General features: G+C 32.8%; 4 protein-coding genes across 4 annotated transcripts in view; 1 reads left to right on the top strand and 3 right to left on the bottom strand.

Annotated features, from left to right (window-relative positions):
• Window positions 1-371: 371 nt before the first annotated feature.
• On the top strand, window positions 372-2,185 carry HELRODRAFT_176029 (hypothetical protein; the record flags this gene model as incomplete). Its single annotated transcript, XM_009023381.1, has 7 exons — window positions 372-540; window positions 727-850; window positions 943-1,070; window positions 1,212-1,335; window positions 1,436-1,653; window positions 1,774-1,928; window positions 2,045-2,185. The coding sequence occupies 7 exons, from the start codon at window positions 372-374 to the stop codon at window positions 2,183-2,185; spliced, it is 1,059 nt and encodes a 352-aa protein (XP_009021629.1).
• A 1,898-nt stretch (window positions 2,186-4,083) lies between these two features.
• HELRODRAFT_176028 (hypothetical protein) lies at window positions 4,084-10,011 on the bottom strand (the record flags this gene model as incomplete). Its single annotated transcript, XM_009023380.1, has 7 exons — window positions 4,084-4,161; window positions 4,382-4,514; window positions 5,861-6,042; window positions 6,394-6,610; window positions 7,560-7,783; window positions 7,938-8,176; window positions 10,008-10,011. The coding sequence occupies 7 exons, from the start codon at window positions 10,009-10,011 to the stop codon at window positions 4,084-4,086; spliced, it is 1,077 nt and encodes a 358-aa protein (XP_009021628.1).
• Window positions 10,012-10,100: 89 nt separating this feature from the next.
• HELRODRAFT_176027 (hypothetical protein) lies at window positions 10,101-12,073 on the bottom strand (the record flags this gene model as incomplete). The annotated part of the gene is made up of 4 exons (XM_009023379.1): window positions 10,101-10,279; window positions 10,337-10,395; window positions 10,459-10,556; window positions 11,438-12,073. The coding sequence occupies 4 exons, from the start codon at window positions 12,071-12,073 to the stop codon at window positions 10,101-10,103; spliced, it is 972 nt and encodes a 323-aa protein (XP_009021627.1).
• A 381-nt stretch (window positions 12,074-12,454) lies between these two features.
• The window catches only part of HELRODRAFT_176026 (hypothetical protein), a gene marked incomplete at both ends in the record, with an annotated part of 4,112 nt that continues 2,201 nt past the window's right edge, over window positions 12,455-14,365 (bottom strand). The window contains 4 exons of the mRNA XM_009023378.1: window positions 12,455-12,574; window positions 12,672-12,781; window positions 12,855-13,460; window positions 13,918-14,065. Coding sequence (XP_009021626.1) covers window positions 12,455-12,574; window positions 12,672-12,781; window positions 12,855-13,460; window positions 13,918-14,065 — 984 coding nt within the window. The remainder of the gene's footprint in view (window positions 12,575-12,671; window positions 12,782-12,854; window positions 13,461-13,917; window positions 14,066-14,365) is intronic.

The raw sequence follows: 14,365 nt of genomic DNA, 5'->3' as shown, positions 1-14,365 counted from the left end.
ATATGAAATATATTTTCATATAAATTTTTTGGTTTATACTATAAAAATATCTTATTGCACACGGCGCAATATCATAATCTACATTAAAATCAGAAACCTTAATCTTAAATCCTTCATTATTTCTTGTAGGCTTTAGTTTTAATCTGACGACAGGAAATTAATTTTGTTGCTTTCTTGTTTAAATTATTAAACATCTATTTTTATAGTTATTTATTTTTATATTCGAGTAGTGAAAGAAATGTGTGCATTTGTGCGTGCTTCGTGTATGTATGTGTGTGTACGTTTATAAGTACAAATATGTCATATCAGTTTTATTTCCAGGAAATATTCATCACAAACATCATTAAAAATATTACTTATTTATAAAGTGAATGTCACCTGACAGTCAGGTCTCGATGAACGTTGTGCTGGTCGTTGGAGTCATTTTTTCTGCTCTGTTGGGTGTTGTCCTGTATATGCGACGAAAAATGAATGAATCTGGCAATATTTTGAGCGGCAGCAATATAGAAAATTTGCAGGGCAAAATCATTGTAGTCACAGGTTGAAAGATTCACAGTGACAATTTATCAATGTTAAATATACCAAACCTCATTGACGAAAATATTTTATTTGATAAGAATTTTGCATAGAACATACTTAAATCTTTAAATTTTGTTATATCCGGTACTAAAATTAATCAAAAACAGAATTAAATATAAAAATGCAGGACTTTGCAACTTTTTCCAGGTGGTTCAAACGGCATAGGCAAGGCACTGGTAAGTGAGTTGGCTGGAGCAGGAGCAAAAGTTGTTAATGGAAGCAGAAGATTGTCCGAACTGCGTACTGGTCCTCATCCAAACGTCTCAACCCAGTATACAAAATCTACAAATTTCCATTATTTAAAAAATTAACATTTAACAAGTTTTTTAATTTATTCTTATTAAAATTTTGAATAATTGAAAGAAATGAAAAATCTGAAAGATTATCAGATAACATACATTTGGATTTGTCGTCGTTCAAATCCATTGAGACATTTTTTAAAGAAATCATACAAAAGTATGGATACATCGACATATTGATAAACAATGCAGGTTTGAAATTTTTCAAATGTTCGTTTTGATGGACGTTTGATCACTTAGCAACGCAATCGCTTGATGTTTTGTTTCACAAATATCGAGTTTTATTAATGCAATTATAAATTTTTTTGAAAAATTTTAATTTTAAACAAACAGCATGTATGGGTCCAAAGCGGACAAGCGATGACAACATTGATTACTGCTTTCAAGTCAACTACCTCGGTCACTTTTTTCTATCAAAGTTGTTTATTAATAATCATTTGAAGAACGAAAATAGAACGTTAGTAAATGACCGAATTACTGAATGTTGGAAATAAAAAATTGTTAATAGACTACCTGAAAAAGTTAACAATCAAGTTATACATTCAATTCATTTGCAGAAATCAACGCTTAACGATCATAAATTTAGCTTCGAACGTGTTCGATATGGGTTCGTTTATATCCGATAACGACATCACGTCTTTGACCAACCAGAATGCTGCAAATTACACGTTACTCAATGGATACGCAAACAGCAAGCTCTGCATGATTCTTTTCAGCACGGAGTTAGACAGAAGATATCGACATCGCGGTATTCAGACAATTGCTGTTCATCCGGGTTTGAATCTATACGATTCTAAATTTTGTTGGCCAAATTATTTTTTTCTGTAATTCTTTTTCTGTAAGCTGCATGCAGACTGATGAAAAACTACTATCCACCGCGATAAAATATTATTAGGTTACGTAAAAACCGGTCTGCAGAAACATTACCCAGGTTTGGTGGGTGTTATATTGAGGTGCGTTGCATCGAAGTTATTCAGGACGCCAGAAGAAGCGGTCAAAGGCATTTTGTTTTGCTGTGTTCGTGAGGACAAAGCTGCTTTGTGCGGAAAGGTATAGTATAAAACTTGATTTCTGATGGTAAGTAGTAAAAAGTAAAGCTTTACAAAAGTGTTTAAATTTTCATTAATTAAATTAACAAGTTTTTGTGAAGTTATTTTCATGTTCAGGTGTTATTTGATGGTCGTTTAATGGAAAAATGGTATATTGAAACTAACAAGGAATTGAGATCCCAAAAGAAAGCAATAATGTTATGGGAACTTTCAGAAAAAATATTGGAATCGTCGAAAATTGCTTCAACTGATATATAAATTTTAAAATGATACAAAATATGTTCAGTTCATGTTTACTTCTAAATTTAATAACAGTTTGGATTTCATTATAAATAGCCAATACTTTGAGAGAACTTAAGCATCAACTAGCGATAAAACATAATAGATTTTACAAATTTTTCGTGTTTGTTAAGGGCGCTATATGAAGTTGCGCTAGAAACTAAAATTCTAAAAGTAGGATACTTCAAAAATCTATCATACTAGTGCGACAAAACAGTTGTTTTAAACAATTTTGTGTGTGTAAATGGAATAAGTTAGTGATCATATCGAGGTCGCCACATGAACATAGACTTGATAAATCGAAACGCTATTTTATAAATTTATAAGACACTTTAGACCATATGTAATTTTTGATAGTATGATTGGTTACTAAAAACTTTTTGTTTGAACGCCCAATTCGAAAATATTAAAGTACTTTCCAGTATATTAGGATACAATAAAACTTACTATTTTTGATATTATGATTATAACTCGTCAATTAGTTTGTCATAATTAATAGATTTATTTAATAAATCTAATAGTAGATAATAATAATAATAGATAGATAATAATAATATATATTTAATAACTCTATCTATTTATCAATCAAATAGCGCCATTTCCATTTCCTGGGTGTTCAACGCGCTCATCAATGAATTTCACTAACGGGCGGGTTTTGAGACTCGCTCTGAACTTCGTAAGTGATGAAGAAGTCTTTTTAGAGAAGGAGTTAGAAAGTTTCAGAAACAAGGACCAGAAAAAGCAAACGCAGGTTTAGCATAGAGTGTTTAACAGGAGTTGAGAAGAAGTGAGAGCAAGATGACGAGCGTAAACCGGGGGCGGTTAGGTTCAATTAATATATCTAATAAATACTTAGGAAATAATTTAATTTTAGACTTGTACATTAATGTGCAGATTTAAAAAAAATATTCTATATTTTATAGGTAGCCTGTGCAAGAGAACAAGATACGGAGACAGTGAGAAAAGATAGACTATAAACTATTCAATTTTATTGGCTTAATGTATTAATGTAGATCTTAAAAAAAATTATTCTGGCAATTACAGAAAATCAACGTTTGCATTGTCTAATGGAAGGTTTAAATAAAATCTGAAAATTAAGTATAAATTAGGAAATGTTGCAAATGTTGCAATAATATTATTTTATTTATGAAAAACATACCACATAAATAAATAATATTTTCTTTACTTGGAAAAGTCATTAATTGTAAAACTTAATTTGTCGGTTCTGCTAGTTTTAAATCTTGTTCATAACATTTTAAGTTTACTATTGAAGAATCACTGACATTTTTGTCATGAACAATTGTTTTGAATTTATTATTAATAGTTTTATATCTCTCAGATCTTTTATAATGTTACTAATTAAAGAATCGTATACAACAACAAATTACTTAAAATGTTCTTTGCCACTGCTTCTTATTTCCTGTTCTGGAATTTCATCATCAAATAGTTATCCTATTTTCAGCCGTTTTTCATAGTTAATACTGCAATATCATTAACTTTTTCTTCTTTTTCTAAATTGTCAAAATCATCTCTGACAGTTTGTATAAAATCTATCAACGAGTCATATATTATGAAACTGCTGTGTTCAGTGGCGGATCTAGACAACTTTGACTGGAGGGTTGCAAAAATTTGAAAATGTTTTAGTTTTCACAGGAAGGGAAGGGACACAAATTTTTCACGGAGGGCCAAGATTTGGGGTAGTGTGGCTGTCGACATTTTTTTGCTTATAACGTTCAATTTTTGGTCGATTTTACACATTAAAAGGTCTTTTTTCTGAATTTTAAGAAAAAAGTGGCTATTTCCATACAACACCAAAAAAAGCCAATAAAAATTTATTTTTTAAAAGATAAAAAAATTGAAGCCTAATATTACGGGCCCTAAGCGGCCAAGGCCTTAGTCGTAATTTTATGGGGGCAAAAGTCGGAGTCGGAGTTGGATATTTTTTTTATCCTACTCTGGAAAGTAATATAAATTTGAAAATTTTTTATTTTATTTTTTAAGATGGTGTTTTCATCATGGATATATATATATATATATATATAATAATTTTCATGATAAATAATTATACTCATTATATTTGGTTAACTTTTAAATTTATAGCTAAAAGCATGGGTTTAAAAAAACAGTTTTATCTATGGTTAAAAGTGAATTTTTTAGTTTGATAAAATTTAAAACCATATCTGTAACTTTTTCTGGTTCACGTTGGAGTAGCAATAGGAAAGCGTCGAAGTCAAAGAGTCGGTTTTTCCTGGAATGTTCTCCATTTTGTCTTCTTAGGCTTCTTGTACGTTTATTTTCTTTCAACAATCTGCATGTCATTTGACATTTGACCAAAAGTGTTTTATTTATTTTATTTATTTAATAATTAATTTTTAGTACAATACAACATAACGAAGGTAACGTTCGCAAAGGTTCAACTCAGCGACGGTGAAGCATATTAAAAGGCAGATTATGAAAAAACCGATTAAATAATAAGTATTTAAAGGTTTCATGAAATGAAAAAATATTTTATTCAATCGAAGATTTAAACCTGTCGCACCGTAAATCGACAGCGAGTATTATAACAATATAAAACAAAAATTTCTCCCGTTTCGTGCACATCTCCAAATATTGGATTGAATGCGTCATCCATACATTTCTAAATTTGCTTCACCGGTAACAAAAAAGTTAAAAAGTCACCAAAAATCCATTTATGTGTTCATTTTAAATCAAAAATACTTGTATATTCTAATTTCAATTTCATTCTCTAAAATATCATATAAAACAAAACTTTCTCCTGTTTCGTGCACATCCCCAAATATTGGATTGAATGCGTCACCCATACATTTCTAAATTTGCTTCACCGGTAACAAAAAAGTTAAAAAGTCACCAAAAATTCATTTATGTGTGCATTTCAAAAATACTTGTAATGCATCACCTATACATCTTCAGACTGAATGTATTTTATGCAACACTGCTCTACTTACCCCATAAAATGTTGTTCATTAAACACTGCTCCCGTTAGCCATCTTTAGTCTTCAACATAAGTTGTTCACTCCTGCACTACGATGAAGTGCGAATCGGTTTTTGCCTGTAGAGCTGTGTTAATTTTACTGGCATAATTAATGAAACTAAAGCAGCTCAATTAAACTAATTTTTGAATGTAAAAATGAGTTAAATTAAAAATTATGAATTGTTGTCTTGATAAATCATCAAAAAATGTTGGGTGTCATGTTTTATCTATAATAATAGAGTTTATGTATTTTCATTTTTTTAAATATTGTATTATATAACAAAATGTTGCACATAGTACATAGACCACAATCCAAAGAATAACTTACATGGTTTATTAATAATAAATATCGGTATCAGTAGTGGTCTAGTTCTCCATAAAAACTATCAAATAATACTATTTTATAATTTCATACTAAGTTACATTTTGTAATTGATTGTTTTTTTTTAATTTTACAAGCTTGATTAAATGAAACAAAAAGAATGCAACCTACCTAGAGAGCTGCCTGATGCAGGTTCATTCAATTGTCAATTATATTTGACCTAGTAGAGACCGAGAAATATTACAATTATACAGCACTTTAGTCTAATCACTGCATGTGATGAGGGTACATTTTTTATGAACCCAGCAGAAACAGTTTTGACACTGAATCCACAACTAACTCATCGGCGATTTCATTACAACAAAATAAACATTCATTTATCATGTCATCGGAATTAGCAATCACATCATCAAATATGTTTATTCTAAGTCTTATTGGATCAAATTCTTTTTCAATTGGTTTGCTTTTATCTAACATGAGCATGACCGTGTAGACGAAAATTCCACAGTTGTGGCCATCCATCTGCTTTAGCAGTCCATTATGCACTTCAAAATTGAAATTTTCCCAAAGTTGTTTGTTAATTCTTTGGGACATACGCTCAAATCTTTTTTCAAATTGTTTTATTCCCAAAGTAGATGATCCAAGAGGGTTATAGAAAAATATTTTGTTTAGATTATTATCTACAATTGTTAAACAGTAATGATAGTTGTTGACGACAAGTGGGGAAAATAACTAATTAGCATTAAAAGAGTATTTGGAGATGGGGCCAGCACAAATAAAATTTTGAAACATTACAGTAGTGGACAAGTCACAAGGTATATAGATTGAATTAGTAGACCAGTGAGACAAATAATCTAAAAGTACGCTACTTACCCATTTTTCCCCAATCACAGTCTGAAAATCCGAAAGCAACAACCTATCATTTCCTTTTTTGGCAACGTAGCAATTTCTACTGACTATTTGTTCGTAATAGCATTTGTTGCTCAGAATGTTGGAATTTGAGATACAGATACTGCTGTGGCCATTTGCACTTTGATCATTGCTGCAAATTATTGTGGGTATTTTAACGGGAACTATGCTGTTGAAATAACTGTTCAAAGGTTTACGTTTCCCCCAATAATTTTTAAATTTGTCTACCCATTTAGCAATTGGTGTTTAATAAACCTGAAACAATTTTCAACTTTTCTTTTGCTTGTTCTTTTTATTCAAAAGAACTGTCTAAAGAGGCAAAATCGAAATATATTTTTTAAAACAATTTCCGCGAAAGTCTTATTACAATATTCGTTTGGCTCCGTCTGTTCGTCGTTCACCAAACACAATTTGTCGTTAACATGTTCAAAAATTTTTGGGCCTTTTCGATAGAATGGGCTACTTTCGTAAATTGTCTCCAATTCATTAACTTCATTATCGTCATCATCGTAAACGTGTTCAATTAGATCGTAATGACTTTCTTAATTGATTGTTCATTCATGAAACTCATCAAAATGACTATATAAAGATGGATTTTTTATACCGAACATGTAATATGAAAAAATGAAGTGATTAAATTTATCATGCATGTATAATTTTTGGCTTGGAGTATTACGCTAAAGGCATTCATATAAAATTTAACAACATCTTTTTTACTGAAATTTTTTTGACAAATCGAACTATGTTTTTAAAAAGCTTTATCATCATTTGATTTTTTGGGGTACATTCGCTAATTCACCATTTGAATGCCGTTGCCAGGTAACCTCTCAAATCAACTCCAATCTAACCAGTTGAAACGGCATTTATCATTGCCATTGAGTGGTCTGTAACCGCGTTCATAAAAATTGGCCAGGCGTTTACCTTTTTTATAAAATTTATCAAATGTTAAGCAACTGATGCTGTGCCATGGCGATCGCTTATAAAATCGAAAATTTGAGCGTAACCCGCATCAAGACCTACTACGGCGCTGTATAGATATATAGTTTGTTTTTTATAAAAACGACGAATCACAGACCTCGTTGAATCTAAATGTATTGTTGGTAAGTCTGTCTGACCTATCTCAAAATAACTTCAATTTGGTTGTCAGAAAAAAAGTGGCATAAAATAGAACGGCTGAAAGCTGAAACTGCTTGTATATATTTGCTTGCTTGCAACTGCTTGCTTCACCCGTTTTTTGACACATTTGACGTTCTATTAGATCAATAACGTCATCTTTTGCCTTATCGCCTACAGCCATAGCTTCACATCTCACATTTTTAAATACTCCCAACGAATGAATATTTTGTAGATTCCTCTGTTTTATTAATGCAGCATTGGCGGATCTCATATATTTTTCATGTAAAACAGACGGATGTTTTTCTACGTTGGCCCATTAGTTGTCCTACTAATTTTCCATTATAGTTATAATTAGTAGACGATGTATAAATATCAATTTTTTTGTGACTTACATTAACCTTAAATAATCTGCACATCCTACGAACGATTCTCGCGTTTACTATTTGTGTAGCAATGCAGGGCGAAATGGCATTTTCTACCGCGGAGCAGATACGCTCAGTTGATGTTGCCTCTTTTTTGCGGAGGCCTTGGTACACCTCTTCTTCTACTGCACTACTTAAAATATGCTCGGTGCAGTTGGTGTTCGTCCTGCAACTAGCCTCTTTTCCTTCTTTGTTTAGTTCATGTATCCCTTGGAAATTAGAAATCGATGACAAAAAATTACAAATTTGCAAAAAGGGAATATTAGATTTGGGGCAATATTTATTACAAATAAATCGATGTAGTACATGCAAATTATAATACATTATAAATGATATATCAATATCTCGTGCCGGTGAATTGTTTTCAACAATTGCAACTCTTTCATCATGTGATGCCTGAGTGGCTTGCCGTTGTGCTTCATTGATGACATCAGTATTATCTATTTGCTGCAACAAATATTGTATGTCAGTTATATTATCTTGCAGTATCTTAAGATATCATCTTTGTTGCTCCGGACGATTGTTTTGTTATCAAGCAACCACTTAGCTAAGGCATTGTTGTTGCATGTTATTATGCTCTGTTCTGTAGGTTCTGTAAAGATTCATCGTTGCATTTGGGACCGTTTTCAGTTAACCCTAAATAGCATATATTCCTCCGCAATAAGTCATGCAATCTGTGAATTTCATTAATGTTATCACTGGTTTTTTACATTTTCAACAGTGCATTTACCGCTTTCGATTGCTGAAGTTATTTCTCTGCTTTAGGCTCCTGCAAGCTTGGCCAAACCAGCCCTGTTCATCCAAACTAAACTGTAATTTAATAAAAATGTTGATTCGTTAGTTCAAGCTGATCAGCCAATTTGACATGATTGGTTCCGCCTGTTAGATATGCTTCACCGTCGCCGAAACCATCGCGAACATTACCTTCGCTACAACATAATTATATTATATTTTTTCATGGAAATAATTAATATAATTATTTTATATACAAATATTTAATATATAAAAGTATATATATTTATATTAAATACATTGTCAAATTGATGTATTGTGTCACAGATTTTTTTTATTCTCCCTCAGATTATTTTTTTGTATCTATGGACAGGTCCGCTAGCCAGATGATTTCTCATCGTATTTTGGACCTTGTCTTCCCACTTGATATGAGAAATTGTCCAAGCCTTCAAACATGACATCTGTATATTGTTCATGTTTCTTAACCATTAAACAGCGAGGTGAGCACAACCGTTCTGTAGACAGTGAATTTTGGTGGCTGGGGTCACTTCATGTTCCTTCCAGAGACGTCCACTCAGCATACTGAATGCAGCATTAGTTTTTGCAAGCTCTGCTGTGATATCGTCATCGACGTTGGAGATATATCCACCCAGATAACCGATTCTGTCTACAATATTCAACCGCAAATCATCTCCTACACACAGACCACTTCACCCATTGAGACTGGATAGTCTGGTGTAAGGCCTCGGTTTTCTTCAGACTGGCTATAAGTCCAAATTTTTTGGCTGTTACATAAAAGAGGTTGAACAGTGTCTGAATCTTATCCTGCTTATGCGCAACCAGTGCACAATCATCAGCAAACTACAGGTCACAGGCAATGTCAATCTGCATCTTTGGCTTTGCTTGTAAACATCTGACGTTGACCATGTTTCCAATCTATACCATAGAAGATCGGTATTTCTGCATTATGGCTTTGAGGGGAAATAGATGTTTAATAATAAGGGAGCCATAACACATCTTTGCTTGGTTTCATTTGCAACATCAAAACCTTAGGATAGCTCACCATTCTCATTTACAATTATCATATAGATAGTTCTGGTTCTCTATCTTGATGTTGCGATGAATACCGTATCCACATAGGAACAGGGAACTAGCGGATCACTGATGTGATGCTCGCTATCAAACTAGATTATCGTTAAACGAATGTATAGTGGTGACGAATTAAATTGATGACTTACGCGACTTAGTTATTATGTTATTTACGACGATAAGAAATATTGTATTTTAGCGAATTAAACACAAACTCACCCATTTTAGTTTGACAGTTCTTTTTTTAAAACAAGGTAATATATACGAATAAAATAAATGCTACGAGTAAAAGCTATTTTTATGTCTTGAGTCCTATCTGTTGCGTGAGTTTTGTTGTGTCCGTCCCGTTTCGTCTCGTCTCTCGAGTAGACTCGTGTGTGTCTTCTGTTCTTCTTCCCGTCTCTTCTCGTATGTCGTGTAGTCCCGTGTGTGTCTTCTGTTGTTCTTCCCTCCCTGCTTAATGCTGCATCTCCTTATATAGGAGAGAGTGCCTGCGCATTGGCGTCTTAGTTTCACATGCGTAAATGGTTGCACATGGATCTAATTACCTCGTCTGTAATACTTTGCATACCAGTCGTGATGAATTGAGTATTTATTGAGTATTTCTCTGTATGTGTCTTTGTTTGTGTATGTGTCTGTGTGTATGCTTTTCGCTGCGTGCATTGCTAACCTCCTATGCTCAGAATGCCTGCACATTGGTCTAGCTTTCGTCAGCGTTTCCCTCTGTGGAACAATAAATACGTCAGTCGTGTTTTTATGTGTTTTAGTCTTTGTATGTGTGTGTGTGTGTTGATTGATTTACATGATATCCCTCACTTTTAAAAAATAAATTTGTCCTCAAATTGAAATGGTAGAGAAAAAATTTCAATCGAGAACTGCATAAGCATATGAAAACATAATAACATTTCGAAGTGTAACATTAAATGCATAAAAAACACATAAAGCGTCTAACACAAAAAAATAGTCATACAATGAATTGTTATATATATAAAAAAAATGTCAATCGATACGTTGTTTATAAAATCTATAAGCCAAATAAAAAGTGTGGAAAAGTATAAGAATAATAGCGCTTGTTAGAATGAATTCATTGATTCCCCAATCATTGTTCAAAAGTTTATAAACATCTTAGCTAGTGATAGGGGTAGATGATGCTTGCTGGAAATGACACATTAAGGTGATGATCAAAGTCAATTTCCTTATTCTAGAATAAAGAAAAATTATGATTAAGAGAAATAATCCACTAATGATAAATTGAACAATAATCAAAACTTTTTGCAAATTTAAATTAACAAAAGAAAAGTCGTTGACGCCTTCATCAATGTTTATTCTCTTCATGATGGAGGTTAAACTAGTTTTAAGTTTTGTATCTAAATTTAGTTTACTGATCGGTGAATCTGCAAACGAAATATTCGGGATGGTCGAAAAGTTGGTATTAAATTTGTTGATTGTGTCGATTGTGTATTCAATGTTATTTTTATCCAGATTAGCTGTCAGAATGTGGTAATTAACAAAATGAATTCGACGAGTCTGTGATCGATTAGCACAGTTTTCAATGGATGGGTAGAACATCAAATTATTGTGATGTTACAATAAAGTTGTATGGTGCAAAAATTACAACCTGGTAGAGGATGAGCATAGTGTTTACTGACCTCTAAATATTCGTTAACGTTTATCATCAGTAGTTTGTTGTCATTGAGAGATATGATCTTAGGTGGTGGTTTGACGTTGTGGACAATGATCTCGCATTCTAATTGGATTTGATCAATTTTGTTGAAAAAAATAAGATTGACACATGAATTATCAGTGATTTTAACTAGTGTGTCGTCTAGTTTAAACTGAAAATTCAGTATTTCTGGTCTTTTGTCAAAAGTCATGTAATAATCATTTTTCTTTGAAACCGCAATAAACTTAGGTAGATTGATAATTTCTGAGCTGTGCATTGAATTGGGAATTGGTATTGGGAATGATAAAACTTTATATAACGTAAATCGGTCAACATAATCTGTCAATGGTATATGAATAAATAAATAAATATCTGCACCGACTCGTGTGATTGTGGAAGTATTTGGAAACCTATAATATCGATCGATGTGAAGATCCAGGATCTGCATGTTCGAGCTTAATATCATCCAATTACTTGAAACATTAGTCAAAAATTCGCGTAACTGTGATGGTGATACAAAGTAAGGATCAAGATAATCTTTCTTTGAATTGAATAGTGCATGTTTTAGAAGAATTAACTCATCGTACAAGTGCTGATAATGACGTGTTGAAGTTTCGTGCATGCGTGTTCAATACTTGAAAACTTTCGATTGATTTCAGTGAAAATAACAGTTGATTGAGACTGTTGAAATTGCAGCGCTTCATATAACTGATCAATGCGATCGTTGGTGATCTTGTTGATAGCTAAAATTCTTCATTATTTTTCTTGAGAAGTAATTTTCCTTCCTTGTCGAATAAAGCGTTTTGTTCCACATAATTCATAAGTTTTTCGTAATCTTTTTCAGCTGTTGTTCCAAACAAGTATTTGCTAATTTTGCCAACGACATTCAGTAATCCTCTTCTCTGAATAAATTTAGTTACTTTTTTCTCATTAGGTAAAATGTAACGAAAGTCTTTAACAAAATTTGTTAGCTGTTGGTGATAGGAATTCATGATGATACGAATCAATTCCTCTGATGCAGGATGAGTAAAGTTGTAGGATTGTTGTGCAATTTGACGTTTGTGATTTCTGAATAATCCTCTTTGTGCTGTTCCTGGCTTTTTTTTTGCCTCAGGATTATTTTCTGTGATTGTTTCTTGTTTTCATTCAGTTGGTTGTGGTTTAGTCAGTAAAATATTAGGTATTTTCATCTTGATAACTATCTGATAGTAGTCAGATACCACATGAAATTGACCGAGGGTGTGGAATTTCACTCCATGTTCAAGAAATTCTTTGTCGTCGTATGCATTAGCAATGCCGATAAGTAGTAGGATAATCCTGAAATGATAATCTGAAAATATTAGAAGTTAACAGATTAACTTAATAGAGTATATTTTTACTCATTGATCGAGTATAAATTGTACGTTTACTGAAATGATAATCGTTTATTAATGATTGTGGAACTATATGTTTGTCGAGCCATTCTTCTTCATTGTTGGTGTATTTGACTAAGTATTTAACGGGTTTCAACACTGTTTTATTAATAACTTCCTTAATGATTCTTGTTGTTAAATCGACTGCGCTTTGTTGTTTGTCGTTCTTGTCTTGATCAACATCATAAAACTTTTTGAGTGAGTTACCGTTCACTGTGTATTTGAAGGGCTTATCAGTGTTGATATCTTTTAATAAATATCGATTGTAGCCTTCATTTTTTTCTACAATGAAAGGACCTACGTATTTTTGATAGAATTTAGGATTTTCTCCTACTCTTCTTCTTCTGTTCAGTAGCCAGACTTTACTGCCTTCTACAAAGTTGATCGGAGATTTGCCTCTGTCAAAAAATGCTTTACTCTTAATTTGGTTATTAATAACGTTCTGTTTCGTTTTTTCCTGAATGATTTGTAAGCGTTTTACTAGCATTTGAACATATGGATCGATGTTCAGATTATGTTTTAACTGTGATGAGTAAGCGATATCTATAAAACGATTCATTTTTCTACCATATATGTCGGGTTCAATATCTGCGTCGGCTCAAAATCAAATATTTGTTCCTAACGGAAATAATATCATTCAAGTACATGAACGATAACAAATAATAACGATGATAAATGGCTCTGGAAAGCGAATATTAACTACAGATGCTAAGGAATATTAATAATTGTCAAACATAATACAGGAAAGTAATCGAATATAATTTGTGATATATAACCTGAGCTAACAATAACATAATAATAGTCAATTTCAGTTTATAAATAATAATGCTATAGAAATTCAATAATAATAAGAAATCATAAAATTGTGACAATGTTATTGTTGCGGGCGTTGACGCAAACGCAACAACTGGACTGAAGCTGTGGAAGAGACGTTGTTGTGGAACGCGTCAAATGAAACTCTACCGACGACGAAGTGTTGACTTGGACGTTTTAACTGGAGTGAAGCTGTTGAAGAAAAGTTGCTGTAGAACGCGTCAAATGAAACTCTACCGACGACGGAGTGTTGACTTGAACGTTTTAACTGGAGTGAAGCTGTAGAACGCGTCAAATGAAACTCTACCGACGACGAAGTGTTGACTTGGACGTTTTAACTGGAGTGAAACTGTTGAAGAAAAGTTGCTGTAGAACGCGTCAAATGAGCTCTACCGACGACGAAGTGTTGACGGGACGCGTTAACTGAAATGAAGGTGTAGAACGCGTCAAATGAACTCTACCAACGACGAAGTGTTGACGGGACGCGTTAACTGAAATGAAGATGTAGAACGCGTCAAATGAAACTCTACCAACGACGAAGTACTGACGTGGTCGCGTTAACCGAAATGAAGCTGTTGACAGGGCCAAGTTCCTCTCTCACACTTATCCAGCTCTGGCGTACCTACCTACCAAAGTCCCAAGCCACAACCCAACGAAGTAAATTACCAACTACAACCGAACGTGAACTA

Source organism: Helobdella robusta (assembly GCF_000326865.2).
Source record: "Helobdella robusta unplaced genomic scaffold HELROscaffold_36, whole genome shotgun sequence".
Taxonomy (NCBI): Eukaryota; Metazoa; Annelida; class Clitellata; order Rhynchobdellida; family Glossiphoniidae; genus Helobdella; species Helobdella robusta.
This window is presented reverse-complemented; position numbering and strand designations above follow the sequence as displayed.